Below are 17,049 nucleotides of genomic sequence, written 5' to 3' on the forward strand. Positions count from 1 at the left end.
GATCAACAAAGTATTAATCCACAGTCGTCGTTTGAATCCAGTATTTTAATAGTAAATGAGTCCCTTTGTGTCCCAATATAACTGGGGGATGATTGAGAAAACCCATTTTTGGCCGTTAAAAGGAGGATCTTTTTATTGTGCTTGTGCAAAGTCACTCAATTATAATGATGTAGACAAAAAAATGGCTGCTCCTGCCAGCTGACGATAAAATATGCGTTTTGCAAAATGTCATGTAAGAACTTGTGAGAGCATGTTTACAAATTCTGATGACATTTTTTTTCTTTCTTTCATTATCTGAATTCAACCTTCACCAGTTACAACATCTGGGAGAAGTCAGAGAAAAAGGAACATTGCATCAGTTTCCTTTGGGATAAATGAAATGTGTATGTATGAGTGAAAGTAGGTATTTCTTAAGTTGTTTCTTTTTTTTTTTGGTGCTGAAAGCTTTATATACGCTAACACTAACCGTACGCTCACAAAAACCTATCTGTCAATGTGCAAAGCAGCCGAGTGTTCATCCTGCAGAAAGGAAAAGGGAAATGTAAATTATGACGACTTATTTAACGAGATTAGCATGGCAGACGGACAAGTATGATTTCAAACAGCCCTCCCAACCAAAAGCCCCAGCACACACACACACACACACATAAACACACAAGCGCTCACAAAGGAGAGTGACAAACTTGCCGGCGCCCCTGGAAGGGTGACGCTACAGTTGATTTGGGAATTACAATTAGATTTATGATGTGGCTGCATATGGCTGAGCTCTCTGTTTCTCTCCGTACGTTGCTGGGATTGGCTGCAGCGAGCAGCGGCGCCGTGGCGTATACACCACAGCGCAGTCAGAATGTGTAGCATTACCTCACACACGCACACACACACACACACAATGAAACAATAGGCCACATTTACTGTAATGGGCCACCAAAATATAAAATGGAATCTCGGCTTTGGAAACAGAAAGCCTTGTGTTGTAAATTATTAGTTTCATGGAAAAACACAAGCTCTTCTTTTTTTTTTTGCAGGATGGAAATAAAGGTTCATGCAGCACCACCTGTAACCACACGAAACTGGGAAAATGAGTGCGGAGCAATAACCAAGGGACAGACAAAACAACCTCAAGTCTTTACTTTTTTTTTATTATATATATTTCTGGATTGTCATTCTCACCAAGATGTACTGACACGTTTTAGAGCCAAAGCTGGCTAATAAATACAATGAAATGTTAAAATGCACAATTGAATTTCAAATACAATATTCATCACCAAAATGTGTGTGACCGTGAAATCTGTTCTGCCTCTGCAGGCCACGACCGACAAGAGCATGAGGTAACCTTATCAAAGAGGTCAGAGGGCATGTGACCCTTTTAGGCGGCACTAGGAGCTGTGGACACTAATCTGCTTAAATTAAAGAAATACTTCTAAAGAAATGGCAATTTACTGGAGCCTGGCATGAAGAAGGCTCCAAACACGTCTGACCCATCACTGACTATTGTGTCTTAAATCAAACAACTTCACATTAGTCAACACTAAGAAAAAAAAAAAAAGAAAAATTAAAATTTACATCAAGTGCTTAGGATGTGTAACAAAAAAAAAAAAAAAAGAAGAAATGCATGAGGATTACAGTTTCCTGTAATGTGACCAAAAAGCATTGTTCAGTCCCAACTTGTGGCGCTTTTTCCAAGTAGGAATTGCATGAACAGATATTCGGAGGACTGGTGAAGCAACTAAATAGGGCTCCCAGAAAAGTTGAAACGTGTTAGGAATTGTAGAAAAGTGTGGAAAATATGCTTACAGAGAAAAAAAAGTCACGTTTGACGAAAAGAGAAAAAAGGAGAAGCATGCTTGTGCCGAGTAACGCTGACTGGAACTCTACTTTTCTCCCTCCATTCTATGTTTTATTGTTTGCTCTCTTAAAAGTCACAGGTAAGAGAACCTTTCTAAAGCTGCTGCCGCCATATGAATTCCAATTTCTGTGGCTTTTTCCAACTATTTTCTAAAACACAAGTTTGACACTTTCAAAGTAAACAAGCTAAAAGTAAAAGACATTTTTAACTTTTTTTTGGGGAGGGATGTGAAAATCTTCCTGTTTCACTGTCCTTCAATGCCAAAAGAAAGGAGGTTAAGGTACGAGTTCAGCTGAAAAAGGAGAGATGATGGTATTGGACTGCACCTACTACATAAAAGCACTTGGCTCTAGGGATCTAAGGGCGATGTGGTTACAAGAGCACCGATGCAATGGCGAGGGGAAAAAAAAACTGGTGCTTTCTATGGCGCTTTGCTTCATACCTGTCGGAGTTAAAGGGCTGCAGAAGAGAGACGCGCCACGTGTGTTTTGTTGGACTGAGTGTAATGAAGACGTATTTTTTCTGAGCTCCGCCTGTGATTTGATGTCAGGGGGAGCCAGCGTTTACTGAAGACGGTATCTGTCAGATAGAAAAAGTTGTAAGACTTTTCTGCAGCAATAGAAATTAAGACTACGACATCCCAAATAGATGTGAATGTTTGGCACATTTGAGGAAAATCTGTACAGAGTCTGGGTCATTCCTGACTTATAATAATAATAATCATAATAACAATAATAATAATAATAATAGGGGATTGTCTTCCCTTTACTTTGCAATTAATACCTGAGCTGGGATATAAGAAAAAGAGAACTGTAATGAGATGCAAGCAGTTTGCAGAGAAAAGAGAGTCTGGCATTCAATTTATAGGTAAAAAGTAAGACTATAAGATTACAAGACCTAAGATTTATATTAAAAACTTTTCCGATTTCAAGTTTGACAGTCCAGAGATTTTACAGGCAGTGACCTGTCAGAGAGCAGAAAACATGGAGGGGAAAAGGTAAACTCTAAATAATGAAACTAAAGCACTTCTTAAACACTTAAGACCAAATAGCTGTCAAAGACCAATTTCTAATGCTTCAAACCCCAACGCATGCTCTTTTTTTCCAAACCACACAGCAACATGTCTGTCGCTCATTTGTTCTTCGTCATGTTCTCGTTCCTTTTTCTATCTCTACCTCGCTCCCATTTAAGATTGTCGAAGTGTAGGAAACTGAAGCTCGTTGTCAACTTAATCAGAGGATTGTTCATTTGACACTTTTTTGGGCCACATTTTCCCCCAGTGGCCCTGGTCTCCCACTCTGGGTCCATCCAAACTGCATTCAGTATTTCATGAGCATGTCTGTAGAGTTTATATTCCTTCTGGGCATACTCTGTGCGTGGAGTCAGATGTCCTGAAAGCATGCCTGAAGGTCTCCTCAAGGAACTGTCCTGAAAAGATGTGTCCTTTGGGTAGAATAGGACTTGTTGGATTCTTTTTTTGTTTTGTTTTTTAACAGCTAAAACTCTGAGCATGCTCAGTTGGCACCAACGGCCTCCTGTGTCTCGTGGTCGCTGCTATAGTCTGACTTGGGGTCATCCTCGAAGTCCTCGTACATGTCCATGTCATCGTCTCCGTTGGCGGGGTCACCGGGCAGATCCAAGGGGCCAACCCCTCCACCGTTGCTGCCCCCTCCCCCACCGGGCTCAGACTTCACCTTAAACGTGCTCTGAATGACGGGGACAGTTGGTTCTGGGCTCACTGAGTTGCTTGAGCAGTCTGAGGTCAAGTGTGGTGACCGCGTGGCTGTTGTTGCCATGGTTATGGCGCCCGGGTAAACTCCTACACCTCCCGTGCTGTTTCCCAGAGAAATTGGTGGCTGAGGCCTAAAAGTAAAAAAAATATATATATATATATATATATATACATTGTAATAAATGAGGACTAGGAATGAAAAGGTAGAATTTGATTGGACCAAAGACAAAAAATGTATTCAGTGGTAATTTATGTAGTAGTAGTAAAACATGAAGGAAAAACATGTTCTCTTATATATACTTAAAGTAAAACAGGTTCATGAAAAATATCTTACCTCGTACCAAAAAACCCAAAAACTCATTATGAACCTCATTTTAAAGTTAGTGTTTGCTATAAATAAAAATGAAAGTATTACAATAAGCAAAATATTAATTTATTTTGTGAAATCTAAATCTTAATTCAAAATTGTTGTTTTTTTTAAGGACACTGGTGAATAAAACACAAATTACCAACGTTTTTTAGAAAACTTTTAACCACGATTGTTTTTGTGTGTGTTCAGGAACTGAACATTTCATTAGATCTGGTATAGACCAAAAATACCAAGATTTGTTTTTCAATAAAAATCAGTATAAGTGTTATGATGTTGTTTTGAGCAACGCTCAATTAAAACTTTTGCACAAAACCCAAGCAGTTTTCTCAAAGACCCACTCCAATGATTTTAACTTGTTCTTGTGGCATTTTTCTGACGATGGAAGACATTTATAAAGAAAATTAAGATTAAATTGCATTTCTGGGTCTTAACTGTTTATAAATCCTTGTGAAACAGGACCAGACAAGAAAATGCAGTTTGAAAAAGAGCTTATTTATGACATAGAAAATGCCCTGGATGGACCAAAAGCATGTGCTGAGCTCTCACCATGTGGGAGGGGAAGAGGGGCGGCGTTGCTTCATGCCACGATTTTAGCTAAAAACAGCATAATCCTTCTTAAAAGACCACTGGAAACGCTTTTAACATAGATTTCAAAGAAAGATCGGGGTGGGATTTTAAGCAATCCACCCAAAATGGGAACTCCTTTTTTGAAGAAGCTGCTTGTTATGCCGGAATACTTCAGATCAAACATTTGTTTGAGCATGTCTCAGCACGGAGCCATGCTCACAGCAGCATATGGTAAATAGCTTGTTGGGATGTAGATGGTATGAGGCTAAAAGCTCATGTTTAAAACAGGCCCTCTGGCTCCTCACATGAAGCACATAAAGCAAAGAAAAAAACTGCTGTCACCTTTCACGCTCAAAACTTTCCTCTCCTTTGCCTCTTTTTTAATACCGCTATATGCTCACACAGCCTCATATACATAATAAATGGTTTAAAGCCTCTTAGCTTTATACATGTAGATTTTGCCAGAAACTGCTTGTGCAGCTTAAACCCAAAGTCCAGGACTGGAGAATTGAAACTTTTTGAACGTTTACTTGACCACACGCATAAATGTGGCATTCAGCCTGGGATGTCTGCCTCGCTCCTCATTCCCACTCTAACATCTGCTTACATACGATATTCCACTCCGTTTGTCTGTGTCCAATTTTACTGGCCGCAAGCAGCCGCCATTGTCCTAATTTAATAAATGACAAGCTATTAAAAATCGCTCCTATTCCAGTTGGGGCCTCTGTTAAACCCATCTCAAACACAAGCCACTGTGATGGCTTCAAACACTTCCATGACTGCTTTCTATTAGGACAATGCCACTGTTTTCCACGAGCAGCACACTCCAGAAAATATATTGTCCTTCAGCAACTGTTTAAAAGATTGAACAGATAAAACCACAGGAGGTTCCAGACTGTTCACAAAGGGTCTATAAACCCCGACGGTCACTCCACAAGCCTCTGGCGCACAAAGAAAAAGAGACCTCACAATGAGAGCACAGTTGCTTCAAAAAAATATGGACATTTCTTTCAATGATAGAAAAAAATCCATTTAGACCAAACCAAAGCAACACTCAATCCTCTATGAGCAAAAAGTCGTATACGGTTACTTCACATAAATTCTGTGAATTCTTTAAAAATGAGAAACCTTGACATTTTTGTTAACAGATAGTTAAGAGACTTCTACTTGTTAATGTGTTTGACTGATTTTCTTATAGATGGTGAGTGTTTTTTGTATAATTGAACTATTATAAAACAACTTTTCTGGATATTTTAGTTGTGTAAAATACACAAATCGTGACTTGTTTCCACATCCTTTAATCTATTCTGAAAGAGCTCCTACAGATCTTTTATATATGATTATGCCGTTTTTAAACTAAATCTTTTCAAGGACATATATTCTGTAGAGCAACGGGTGTCCATTAAATTTGCTTCTAAGTTGTGGGCGGGACCATTGGTGCAGAGCAAACGTTCTCCTCCCTCTCATCATCACAAATCTTTCAAACTGCATTTTTTCGTCTGCTACTGATTCACAACAATTTAAATGAAGAAATTCTTAGAAATGCAATTTTCTTTATAAATGTCCTCCATCATCATAAGAAATGCTACAAAACATGTTAAAAACACCAGAAAGATTATTTTCATTGGAGTGGGTCTTTAAAGAAAAACATGCCATTTTTAAAAAACACGCCTCAGCACCATTCAAATAAATCATCAAGGCTGTAGTTCTTGGGCATTTTGCTCAAACTCTCTTTAATTTTTAACGATAAAACTACAACTCTAAAAGTTGCTGTGATGCTAGAAGAAACCACACTCACCCCACGAAAAACTGCCTCATCTCCTGACGTCGAGACCGCATCATCTGCTTGTACTCCCCTATGCGCAGCTTCTTGCCGTCGATGATGCAGGTTCTCTTCGGCCGGGGCTTGTACTTGTAGTTGGGATACTTTTCCAAGTGGATCTTGCTTAAGCGGGCTTGCTCCTCGTAGTAAGGCTGCTTCTCCTGATTGGACATGGCTTTCCAGCGAGAACCTGGGTCGCATGAATGACAAGTATTTAAGGTCACAGGGCAGTTTACAAATGCCTTTTTGAAACGTTTCAATGAGTGGTTAAATGTTTATTAAGCAGATGGTGATTATGACTTCAAATTTTCTGCCCATTATAAAAGGCTAAACTGAATTGCCACAAATCTGAAGAGCCCAGCTAGGATCAGCCTTCTCCTGGTGTTCTGAGTCCATATCTGGACTCTGAGTCCATGTCTGGACTCAGAACACGAGGCGTCTGTACAGCGTCCATCAAAGTCCTCCTACATTTACACCAACCAGACTACAAAACTTTACAAAGAATTCCAAACAATTGGAAGGATCAAAAACTTTTCCAGACCCCATTAAGTATTATGCTACCATCACATTGAGCATGTGACGCGTGTTCAAGAACACGCTAAGTTTGCATTAAAGAATGCACGCTTAGCCCATGGTGTTCACATTGGACGTTCGCTACTCAATACTAGCGAATATCCCTACGGTTGGAAGAAGCTTGGTGCAAAATGTTGAATCAGTGCCAATCTGGTGAATCTTGCTACAAGTTTTTCTTTCCCAGCTCTATTCCAATATCTGAAAGACTTGGTGTCACAGAATTCCAGCCGCAATTATTAATTTGTCCTCCATGATCAATGATCAAACAGTTGGTTTTTTAAGTGAATTTAAAAAGGACGACATTCATTCATCACTTCCACATCCGAGTCCATGATTGGTCAAATTTCAACCTGGTTTAACGTTCAATGGATGTCCGTTTTGTAAATAGAGCACAAAAACGGTTGTAGAAACTTGATGCCAAGAATATGCATTTACTTGTGTTTACAGAGACTTTTCATGGGAACGAAGCTATAGAAGTCTTTACTTCTCCATCTTAAAGGCTGAGTCATTGCAGCCAACTTGACTGCTTGTACCTCAGATCTTAACTACCGATCACTGGGAGTTTGGGACAGTAGGACAGGTCATCCGGTAAACCGGCTATCTTTCACTTGCTTTAAACACTTGTTTGTAACTTTGCTGTCCCTAACCACAGGTTTTTTTCAATCATCCGTAGCCCTCTTCGATTGCGTCAAGAGGTGCTAACGTTTGGCGCCTCGTTGAAACACCACATTGAAACACCACATTGAGTCAGACTTTCCTGCTTCTAAATGTGTATCACTTTAAAGTTTTTTTCTATGAAAGTTCTTCATGTCTTTTTTGACAAGATATTTCAAGATGAGAGGGCCATTAAAGTATGTTGAGGCCCAGAAGTTGTATTAATGAGGATTGCTGTAAGTTTTGACGTTTTAATGTGACCAGAAACCATTGAGCCTAAGAGGCTGTTTAAACTTAGGAGTGGATGTCTCTGCCTCCTCTTTGCTATAGAAGAATGATACATTGTGTACTCCTAATGCTCCCTAGTGAGACGGTCTTCCTCAACAAGTAGATGGGAAAATGCTGCACATCTGTAGAGCCCCTTAGACAACTGATGTATACACTCGCCTCACTCCCCTGTTTATCCAGGTTTATCACAAACTCTACTTGTATTTTTGACACAGGAAATACAGAGGTCCTTTTTTCTGCTTGCCACCCACCAACTCCCCAAAGTCCAGCTGTGTTATTACTCTGGACGTGCTTTGTATACACACAGTTGTATACACATACACAACTTCAGTTTTTGTTCTTGCCTCCTCCCACAAACTGAACAAAGATCAAGAAACGTATCTGTAGAGCTTCCTGCAAACAGCATCTCAGTTTTCTTCATCAATCAGTTGTAAATTAAATTAAAACTTCATAATAAAGCATACATACTTTACACCAATCACAGGCCTGAGCGTCAAACCCAGATCATACGCCAGAGCTGTGACCACCAACAGAGACGGAGAGCCAGATGAACAAGACATCAGCTCTGTGGAGCAACAAGTTTTGGGTTTTCTAAGGGAAAAAGGAATCCAGCTGGACTGTGACGGCATCGAGGCTTGCCATACTTTGCCTAGGAAAAATGTGAAGGATAAACCAGCCATTGTTATGAGGTTTGTCAATAGAAAGCAAAAGGCTGCTCTGCTGAAACAGGGCAGAAAGCTGAGAGGAACAGATGTTTATATAAACGAGCATCTTACAAAACACAATGCTGATATAGCAAAACAAGCACGTTACCTAAAGAAAAGAGGAAAAATACAAAGCACCTGGACAACTAACTGTAAAGTGTTCATCAAGCTCAACGGGAGCCCCGAGGAAGCTAAGGTGGTGTTGATTAGGGACATCAAGGATCTGGACAAATACTAAATATCTTCTGATATTTATGAGCCTTCTGGAAATTGAGGTAATACACTTACACTACACTTTTCCTCAGATCAAATGTCAATACAACCTCAACCGTCAACACCAGGAACACAAAACATAAATTCTTATTCTGACCAATTAAGGATGGAATCATTGGATTACATTGATCACAATTTACAGGACATGGAATATGACATTGACCCAATCAACCATTTCTTCTCTGCCATCACAGATAATTGCAGTTATTACACTGAAGAGCATTATAACGTCAACATTAAATGTAAAGATAAGTTTTCACTTGTTCATTTCAATAGCAGGAGCATGTATGCAAATTTTGATAACATTAAGGAATACTTGTGCAATTTTTCACAACGCTTTAGTGTGATAGCAATCTCAGAAACGTGGTTCAATGCAGAGAAGGGAGTTGAAAACTTTATTTTGGAGGGTTATGAACTCAGATACTGTAACAGACTAAACAAAGGTGGTGGAGGAGTTGCTCTATATGTGGATAAAACTCTGCATTTCAGAGTAGTGAATAGCATGACAGCTGTTGTTGACAATATGCTTGAATGTTTAACAATCGAAATCTCTCAAGAAAATCAAAAAAATATAGTTGTTAGTTGTATTTACAGAGCACCAGGCTCAAATATGGAAATGTTTACAGGCTGGATGGAGAAAATGTTTGTGGATAAAAATAAAGTAATTTTTGTATGTGGGGATTTTAACATTGACCTATTAAATCCTCATAAGATTAAAGCAGTTGAAGAATTTATTAACACCATGTACAGCATTTGCTTATTTCCAAGAATTACAAAACCAAGTAGGATAACTGCAAGTTGTGCAACATTAATTGATAACATATTCTCCAATGACACTGAAAATAAAACAGTTAATGGGTTGCTAATTAATGAAATCAGTGACCATCTTCCAGTTTTCACAGTATATGACAATAGTTATGTCAACCACAAGTTGCATTTCTCAATGGGATACAGACGAATTAAAACAGAAACCTCCATCAATGCATTTAAAACTGAGCTACTTGAGCATAATTGGGATGTGATTTATCAAAAAGAAACTGTTGATGAGGCTTATGATTATTTTTTGCGGATATTTGGTTCGATGTATGATAAACATTGTCCAGTTAAAAAGTTCAAGGAAAAAATTAAGTATTTCCATTGTCCATGGATTACAAAAGGACTGCAGAATGCATGTAAGAAAAAGAATACTCTTTATAAAAACTACTTAAAAAAGAGAACAAAAGAGGCCGAAATTAAATATAAAAAATACAAAAATAAGCTAACGCAGATCATAAGAACATGCAAGAAGGAATATTATGGAAAACTTTTAGAGGAAAACAAAAGTAATATCAAAAAAACATGGGGCATACTTAATACTATTCTAAGAAAGGGTAACAAGGAAGACTCCTATCCAAAGTATTTTATTAGTAAGAGTGAAGAAATAGATCAAAGGGAAGAGATTGCTAAAAGATTTAATGATTTCTTTGTAAACGTGGGACCTGAGTTAGAAAAGCAAATCCCGGATCCAGGAACATTTAGAAAGGATGTGCAAATGTTAATTGACAGAAATCCCAGTAGCATGTTTCTTAACCCAGTAACTGAAAATGAAATATTAAAGACCGTGAGAGGAATGAAGGGTAAACTCTCTACTGATGTTAATGGCATTGATATGGCCTTGGTGAAAACAGTAATCAGTGGAATTCTGAAACCGTTAGAATATATCTTCAATTTATCATTCCAAACAGGTTCATTTCCTAATCAAATGAAAATTGCAAAAGTTATACCATTGTACAAAACCGGGAACAAGCATCACTTCACAAACTATAGGCCAGTTTCTATGTTACCGCAGTTATCAAAGATTTTGGAAAAAATTTTCATAACCCGATTAAACTCTTTCATCGAAAAGCACAAGATACTGGACGAAGGACAGTATGGGTTCAGGTCAAATCGATCAACATCACTGGCCCTGATGAATGTAATAGAAAATATAACAAATGCTATTGATAATAAAAAACATGTAATCGGGGTATTTATTGACTTAAAAAAAGCTTTCGACACAATTAACCACTGTATATTAATTCATAAATTGGATCGGTATGGCATTAGGGGGTTAGTGCTAGACTGGATCAGAAGCTATTTGAGCAATAGAAAGCAGTTTGTAAAGGTTGATGGTGCTTGTTCCCAATGTTTGGACATTGTTTGTGGTGTCCCTCAGGGGTCGGTTCTGGGACCAATATTGTTTATTATATATATAAATGATTTATTTCAGGTTTCTAACAAATTACGGCTAGTTCTATTTGCTGATGATACTAATGTGTTTTGTGATGGGGATGATTTGCAGCAACTCATTGAAATTGTTAAGAAGGAGATGGAAAAACTGAAGCTGTGGTTTGATGTAAATAAGCTTTCACTAAATTTAAGTAAAACAAAAATGATGTTATTTGGTCACCATAAGGGTAAAAATATTGACATTGACATGCACATAAATGGGGTGAAACTTGAAAGAATTTATGAAAATAAATTTCTTGGGGTCATAATTGATGACAAACTAACCTGGAAAGCACATATTAGCTACATACAAGCTAAACTATCCAGAAGTATTTCTGTCTTAAATAAAGCTAAACTGGTTCTGGACCACAAATCACTCCACATGTTATACTGTACATTAGTTTTACCATATTTTTCTTATTGTGTAGAGGTTTGGGGGAACAACTATAAAACAACGTTACATTCACTTTCAATACTTCAGAAGAGAGCAATACGAATCATACACAAAGTCAGTTACCTTGAGCACACAAATAAATTATTCATAGAATCAAAATTACTCAAATTTTACGATCTAGTAGAGTATTGTACCGCTCAAATAATATTCAAGGCCAAAAACAACTTATTACCCACAAATATCCAAAGGTTATTTATTACAAAAGAGGAAAAATACAATTTTAGGGAAAAAGATACATTTGTCATACATAAAGCACGTACAAATAAAAAGAGATTCTGTGTTTCAATTTGTGGAGTGAAGTTGTGGAACAGAACCAGTAAATGCTTGAAACAATGTCCAAACATAAAAGAATTTAAATATAGATACAGGAAGATGATCATGGATAAATATGTGCAAATACAAAAAAATACAGAATGTCAGCATTTATAAATCTGCATACTTTGACAATACGTTTTGTTATTCATTTGTATGTTGTTTGGAAATGAAAATTACATGTATATATGTACATATACACTTGGGTAGGGCACTGGACTCTGATGGTGGGAAAGTAAGGGCTTAGGGTAAAGGGGGGTGAGAGTTTATAAGATTTTTCTTCTTCTCACTCCCTTTTGGACTGGTGTTTATATCATTTTGTTTTGTTTTGTTTTGTATAATTTACTTGTCTTTTTCTTGTTTTTGTAAGTTTTGTCTCGTTCTTGTCTTATTCTGTTATTTTACATTTGTTTCACTAGTCCAAAATAAAAAAAGACTACTACTACTACACCTGTGCAACTGTCAAAGCAAATGATGGGGATTCAATAATTGGACTTTTGAAGTAGCAGTAGGAATCTAATGCTGTGTTCACACCAAAAGGAGCGTCAAATTTGTGTTGGCCGCCTCTATTTGACGTGCAGTGATGCTTGCGCACACGTGTTCATATAATTGATACCCTGAACGCATGTGGAAGCAGCTACTACCAAATATTTTTAGCCTTATCGCTACAAGGAAACATTGACTGTATATTTCATTTACAATGCATGGAAGACATGGATGACTTTGACAGATCAGGTTTGTTCATTTTAAAGAGTTCTACAAGAGCATCGGTGATCCACGCTCCATGTTTGGGTTCATGACATCATTCAGAGACTCTCTCAGTACGGTGAGATTCAGTATTTACTGCAGGAGCTCCACCGCAGGAGCTCCAATGTTGGCTGCTTACTTTGGTTCTTCTGCCTCTCTGTGAGTTTGATGACTTGCTGTCCCGAATTAGTCCATGGAAGGAAATTTTAAAAGGCAAGAATAACATTTGATGAACTTTTCATTATTGTCTAGATGCATAAAAGAAAACCTCATAAAGTTCAAGATGAGAATGATCAGCTTCTCCTCCATGTTGGGTTTGAACTCCACCCCTGATCGAGCCATCAAACGCATCACATACCCAAAGTTTAGCCCCTGATTGGTTGACGTGAATCATCTTCTTCGCCAAAAGTTAGATATTTTTAACTCTGGAGGCGCCTTTCTACCCAGATTTTCACTGCAGGACCTCAGATGGTATTAGTACTTTGACTTAACTGGATGCCCCTACAGCACATATCACATTCGGTGTGAACGCAGCTTTAGACATCCGGGTAGCGTTTTTCAGGACGCAAAGGGCTTAGACTCATTAAAAACAAAAGTCAAACCACTCCTGATAAAAATGTGGTATGTTCAGATGCTCAGGAGGAGCGTTTACATTCAGAAAGCGTTGACAGCAGAACCTCAGACACATTTCACCAACAACTGTTGAGCAGCGTGTGATTGGACATCTGAGCTTAGGCGGTAGCTGAATCCATCCAACATGCTTCTTATGATCTTCTGCTTGCTGAACAGAAATGTGGTAAACTTTAGCATATTGGTGGCGTAAAAACCAATGGCTGTAGATGAGAACTAGACTGAGTGACCCCTCCCCCTCATTCCAAACAGGAAGTACCTGCTGGCTTATAGAAGCCAAAATCCCATATACGTTTATTGATGACTAAACAAATGTTGCATCAACAAAAAAAGGCGACTGTATTGGTTTAATTTCGTTGGAGCCGGAAGTAAGCCCTTTTCTATAGGTTACATCACTCTCACTCAGTCCAGTTCTCATATGTAGTCAATGGTAAGATCTAATGACACAGACTCACCTTTAAAGACATCTCTAAATAATGTACCCTCGATTCTAGCAGAAGACAGAGTGGCTAAAGTTGTTTCATGGTGATGAGCTGCATAACTGTGTTGAGCTACAGCATTTAAGGCTTATTTCTGTTAATTTTGAAAAAGACCATTTGAATTTCTGAAAGGGTTTGCTTAACCTGTACAAAAGTTGAGGCTTGTCATATGCAGAGGAAAAACTGATTTTTTTGTTTAAACAATTTTACACACTCAAAAAAAAAACAATAGAAATATCTAACCAAGGATCTTGCTGATGTTTGAGTTGTGCATGTCGGGGAAGGTCTGCAGGATCTTCCTCCTCTCATCTTTGGCCCAAACCATGAAGGCGTTCATTGGCCTCTTGATATGGGGCTCACTGCTGTTCCTGCCCCGTGCCTCCCTGAATACACGCGCTTCTGTGATGCTACTCCCTAAGAAACACAAAACAGGATGACAAATCTCTCCATAAGGCTTTGGTTTAGAATTGTTGGATCAAGATGTGTACTAAAAGTAAAACCAAGGTTTAGTAGAGTTGACTTTCTTCCATCTGAGACTGCCTCACTACCTTGGCTCCTGTGTTTACTCCCCTGAATCTAAACTAAACCATGATGAGTACTTCTTAGCTTCTCTCGGCCTGTAAACAGTGGTGCTTTATGAGAAACAGGTGGGTTATTTGGGTAGGAATTTGCTTCAACTTTATTCTGTGACACTGCTTTGAGCTACTTACTGCAAAGAATATACACTATTAAAAGGTATTAAAAAAATCTCAGAAACTGACAGCAGTTCCTGGTAAAGTGCAGAAGGTATTATTCACCACAATGTATCTAAACTATCTGTTTGTGCCCATAAGTCAATATTTTTTGAACAGAAAAAAAATGTGGGTAAAAGAGGGGCAAACAAAGTTGTGTACCATCCAGATCTTCTGGTCTCGTCAGGTCAATGACACGATGGACCATCTTCCCAGCATCCTCCCCCAGCTTCCCTAGGTGCTGGCTCAGTGTCTCATAGTGTAGTCGCTCCTAAAAAGTAATGGGAAAAAAAAAGTCAACAAGTGATGATGCACCTAAGATTTTACAGGAAAAGTGCAGAGTCACACGAAAACACTTCCAGTCCATTTTTTGCTGAGTCAAAGTAACGTCAGTTAAATTGGACCATTAGGAACAAATTTCACTAGAAATGGAAGTTTGGGTTGAGATTTAGTGGGATGAGGCAGGGGTTTAAAAATCAGAGAATTTAGAAGGCAATTGTCCTTACTGATCAAATCTGTGGTTATTTTTTGCTGGTGTCTCTCACCAGAAGTTAAATAAAGAGGTGTGCTCAAGACACCTTATGTAAGTTGCTGCTGGAGTCAGTTCATATCTGTCATACAACCACTATGTGATGGTCTGTCTATGAGTTTAGTTTAATCCCTCAGTCACAACTGTCCTTATGGGTGGATACTGTCTGTTTTGGGGGAGGAAACATGTACCGGACACAGAGGTGGAAATTTTAAGATCGTAGACTACCTGGTGAGCCCGTAAAGCCAAAGGCTTATGCACATTTTCCCCTACGAGCATGCCGGCAGCAATAGGTAGTACAGAATTAGTAGCTGAAATGCAAGCACGTTGTACGGATTTTTCTTTTTTTGCGACCCCCTTGGATCCTGTTGACTGAACAAGTGCACATCAAGTGCTGTTGACGTGATAACAGCACTAGCTTAGTGCTGTTGACGTGATAAGTGAGCGCTACCTGTGCCTCTACCTCTGCTGCAAGCTCCCTGCTTGCTGTCCGACTCTCAACATTTAGTAAGTTAGACAGTTAGAGCGTAGTTTGTGTGGGCATGCAACTGGAATTTACGTATCACCTGTGTGTGCTGCATTTGTATACAGTCTGTAGGGAGCCAGTACCTGCACCTCACTAATGACTAGAGTGCAGGACAGGGCTCTGTATGACATAAATGTATATAACTTACATTCTCCCTACAAGTATTTACAGAAACCCTTACCATGCACACAACAATGGTATGTTCCATTTTCATGACGTCTTTCCACCTTTATCCACCTTTGTCATGGTAGAGAGAACACGTCAATGTAACTGGGGGGGGGGTCATCTGAGATAGCACAAGGGTTAAGAGAACTACAAGACACACTTGCGCTCCCCTTAAGATTCAGCCACTGATGGAAACCCTGTACAGGCCTGGACAACCTAAAAACTCGCAGTAGCTGTACGGGTCAATCCCGGAAATCTTGCAGTTTTACTATAATCATATCAAAATATTTAGGTGGTGAGATTTGACTGGTGTTCTACTCCAGAATATCTTATTTACCGTTTATAAATCGGTTCGCTTGTTGTTGATTTTATATATATGTCTAGATTTGTGAAACCCTTATGTCTTTTTTTGGCCACATATGTTACCTTTGGAAATCCGTTATGCTTTGTATGTAGATAATTGACTTTTATGATCCCAACACGCTCCAAAACTGCAGCTGAAAGCATAAAGGCCTTTGAAGAGGAACCACACATCTACACTCTCCTTGTGTTCTTCTCCCTCTTCTTTCCCTTCTTTTCTGCCTCCTCCCTCTAAACTCTCAACTTTTTTTTTTTTTTCTGGTGACGGAGGCACTTTGTTTGACGCAAAGAATGGTTGCTGGGTGAAGTCATGCCGCGGTAGCCGCTGGCAAAGCTGGTGGAACTTAGTGGCCGGAGTGTATGTGTTCCTATATGTGTGTGTTTATGGATGAGGAGTTGGTGCAGGCCAATGTCAGCACTACGGCAGGGCTGTAATCAAGCCCACCACAGAACATGTGCCTGGGCAGTGCCATGCTCACCACAGGAAGCAACCGCCTAAGAAAGGACCAAAGAAAAAAAATAGACAGAAAAGAAAGACCGAACAAAAGAAACAGGAGGTGCAGGGGGGAGAATTGTCAAGAGAACGAGTACTTCCATGGAAAAGCTCCATTTAGATACTTGCTTGGGTTAAAAATGGCAGTGAACAGCAGCTGCAGGTTGCGATTCTCCTGAAGGCAAGAAGTGTCATAAATGCTACCAAAAAAAAGACTGATTTCAGAGGATTTGTGCCATATAATAAGAGGTACGGATGTACTTGGTAAAAGGGACAAGAGTCATGGAAAAGACAAAGTAGTTTAAAAATGAATCGAAACATCATTAATTAATGTAGAACAATGCAAACTACACATAAAGAACAGACCCGGCTGGGGGATCTGAACCAGAACATTAATGGGGGACCTTTCTGTGTGGAGTTTGCATGTTCTCCCCATGCATGCGTAGGTTTTCTCCGGCTTTGTCCCACCGTCCAAAAACATGTTACAAAGGTTAATTTGTTACTCTAAATTGAGCTAAATTGAGGTCTGGCAACCTGTCCAGGGTGT

General features: G+C 39.0%; 1 protein-coding gene across 4 annotated transcripts in view; it reads right to left on the minus strand.

The window, feature by feature from the left end:
* Positions 1 to 1,118: 1,118 nt before the first annotated feature.
* Positions 1,119 to 17,049, minus strand: part of sox6a (SRY-box containing gene 6a) — a 129,621-nt gene continuing 113,690 nt past the window's right edge. For 3 of the 4 annotated variants that reach the window (XM_023955377.1, XM_023955378.1, XM_023955376.1), the window contains 4 exons: positions 14,592 to 14,700; positions 13,942 to 14,112; positions 6,314 to 6,527; positions 1,119 to 3,709 (listed from right to left, as the gene is read on the minus strand). In XM_023955377.1, the coding sequence (XP_023811145.1) occupies positions 3,361 to 3,709; positions 6,314 to 6,527; positions 13,942 to 14,112; positions 14,592 to 14,700 (843 nt within the window). In that variant the 3' untranslated portion in view covers positions 1,119 to 3,360. 4 annotated transcript variants of the gene reach the window in all.

This window comes from Oryzias latipes, chromosome 6 (assembly GCF_002234675.1).
Source record: "Oryzias latipes chromosome 6, ASM223467v1".
Lineage (NCBI taxonomy): Eukaryota > Metazoa > Chordata > Actinopteri > Beloniformes > Adrianichthyidae > Oryzias > Oryzias latipes.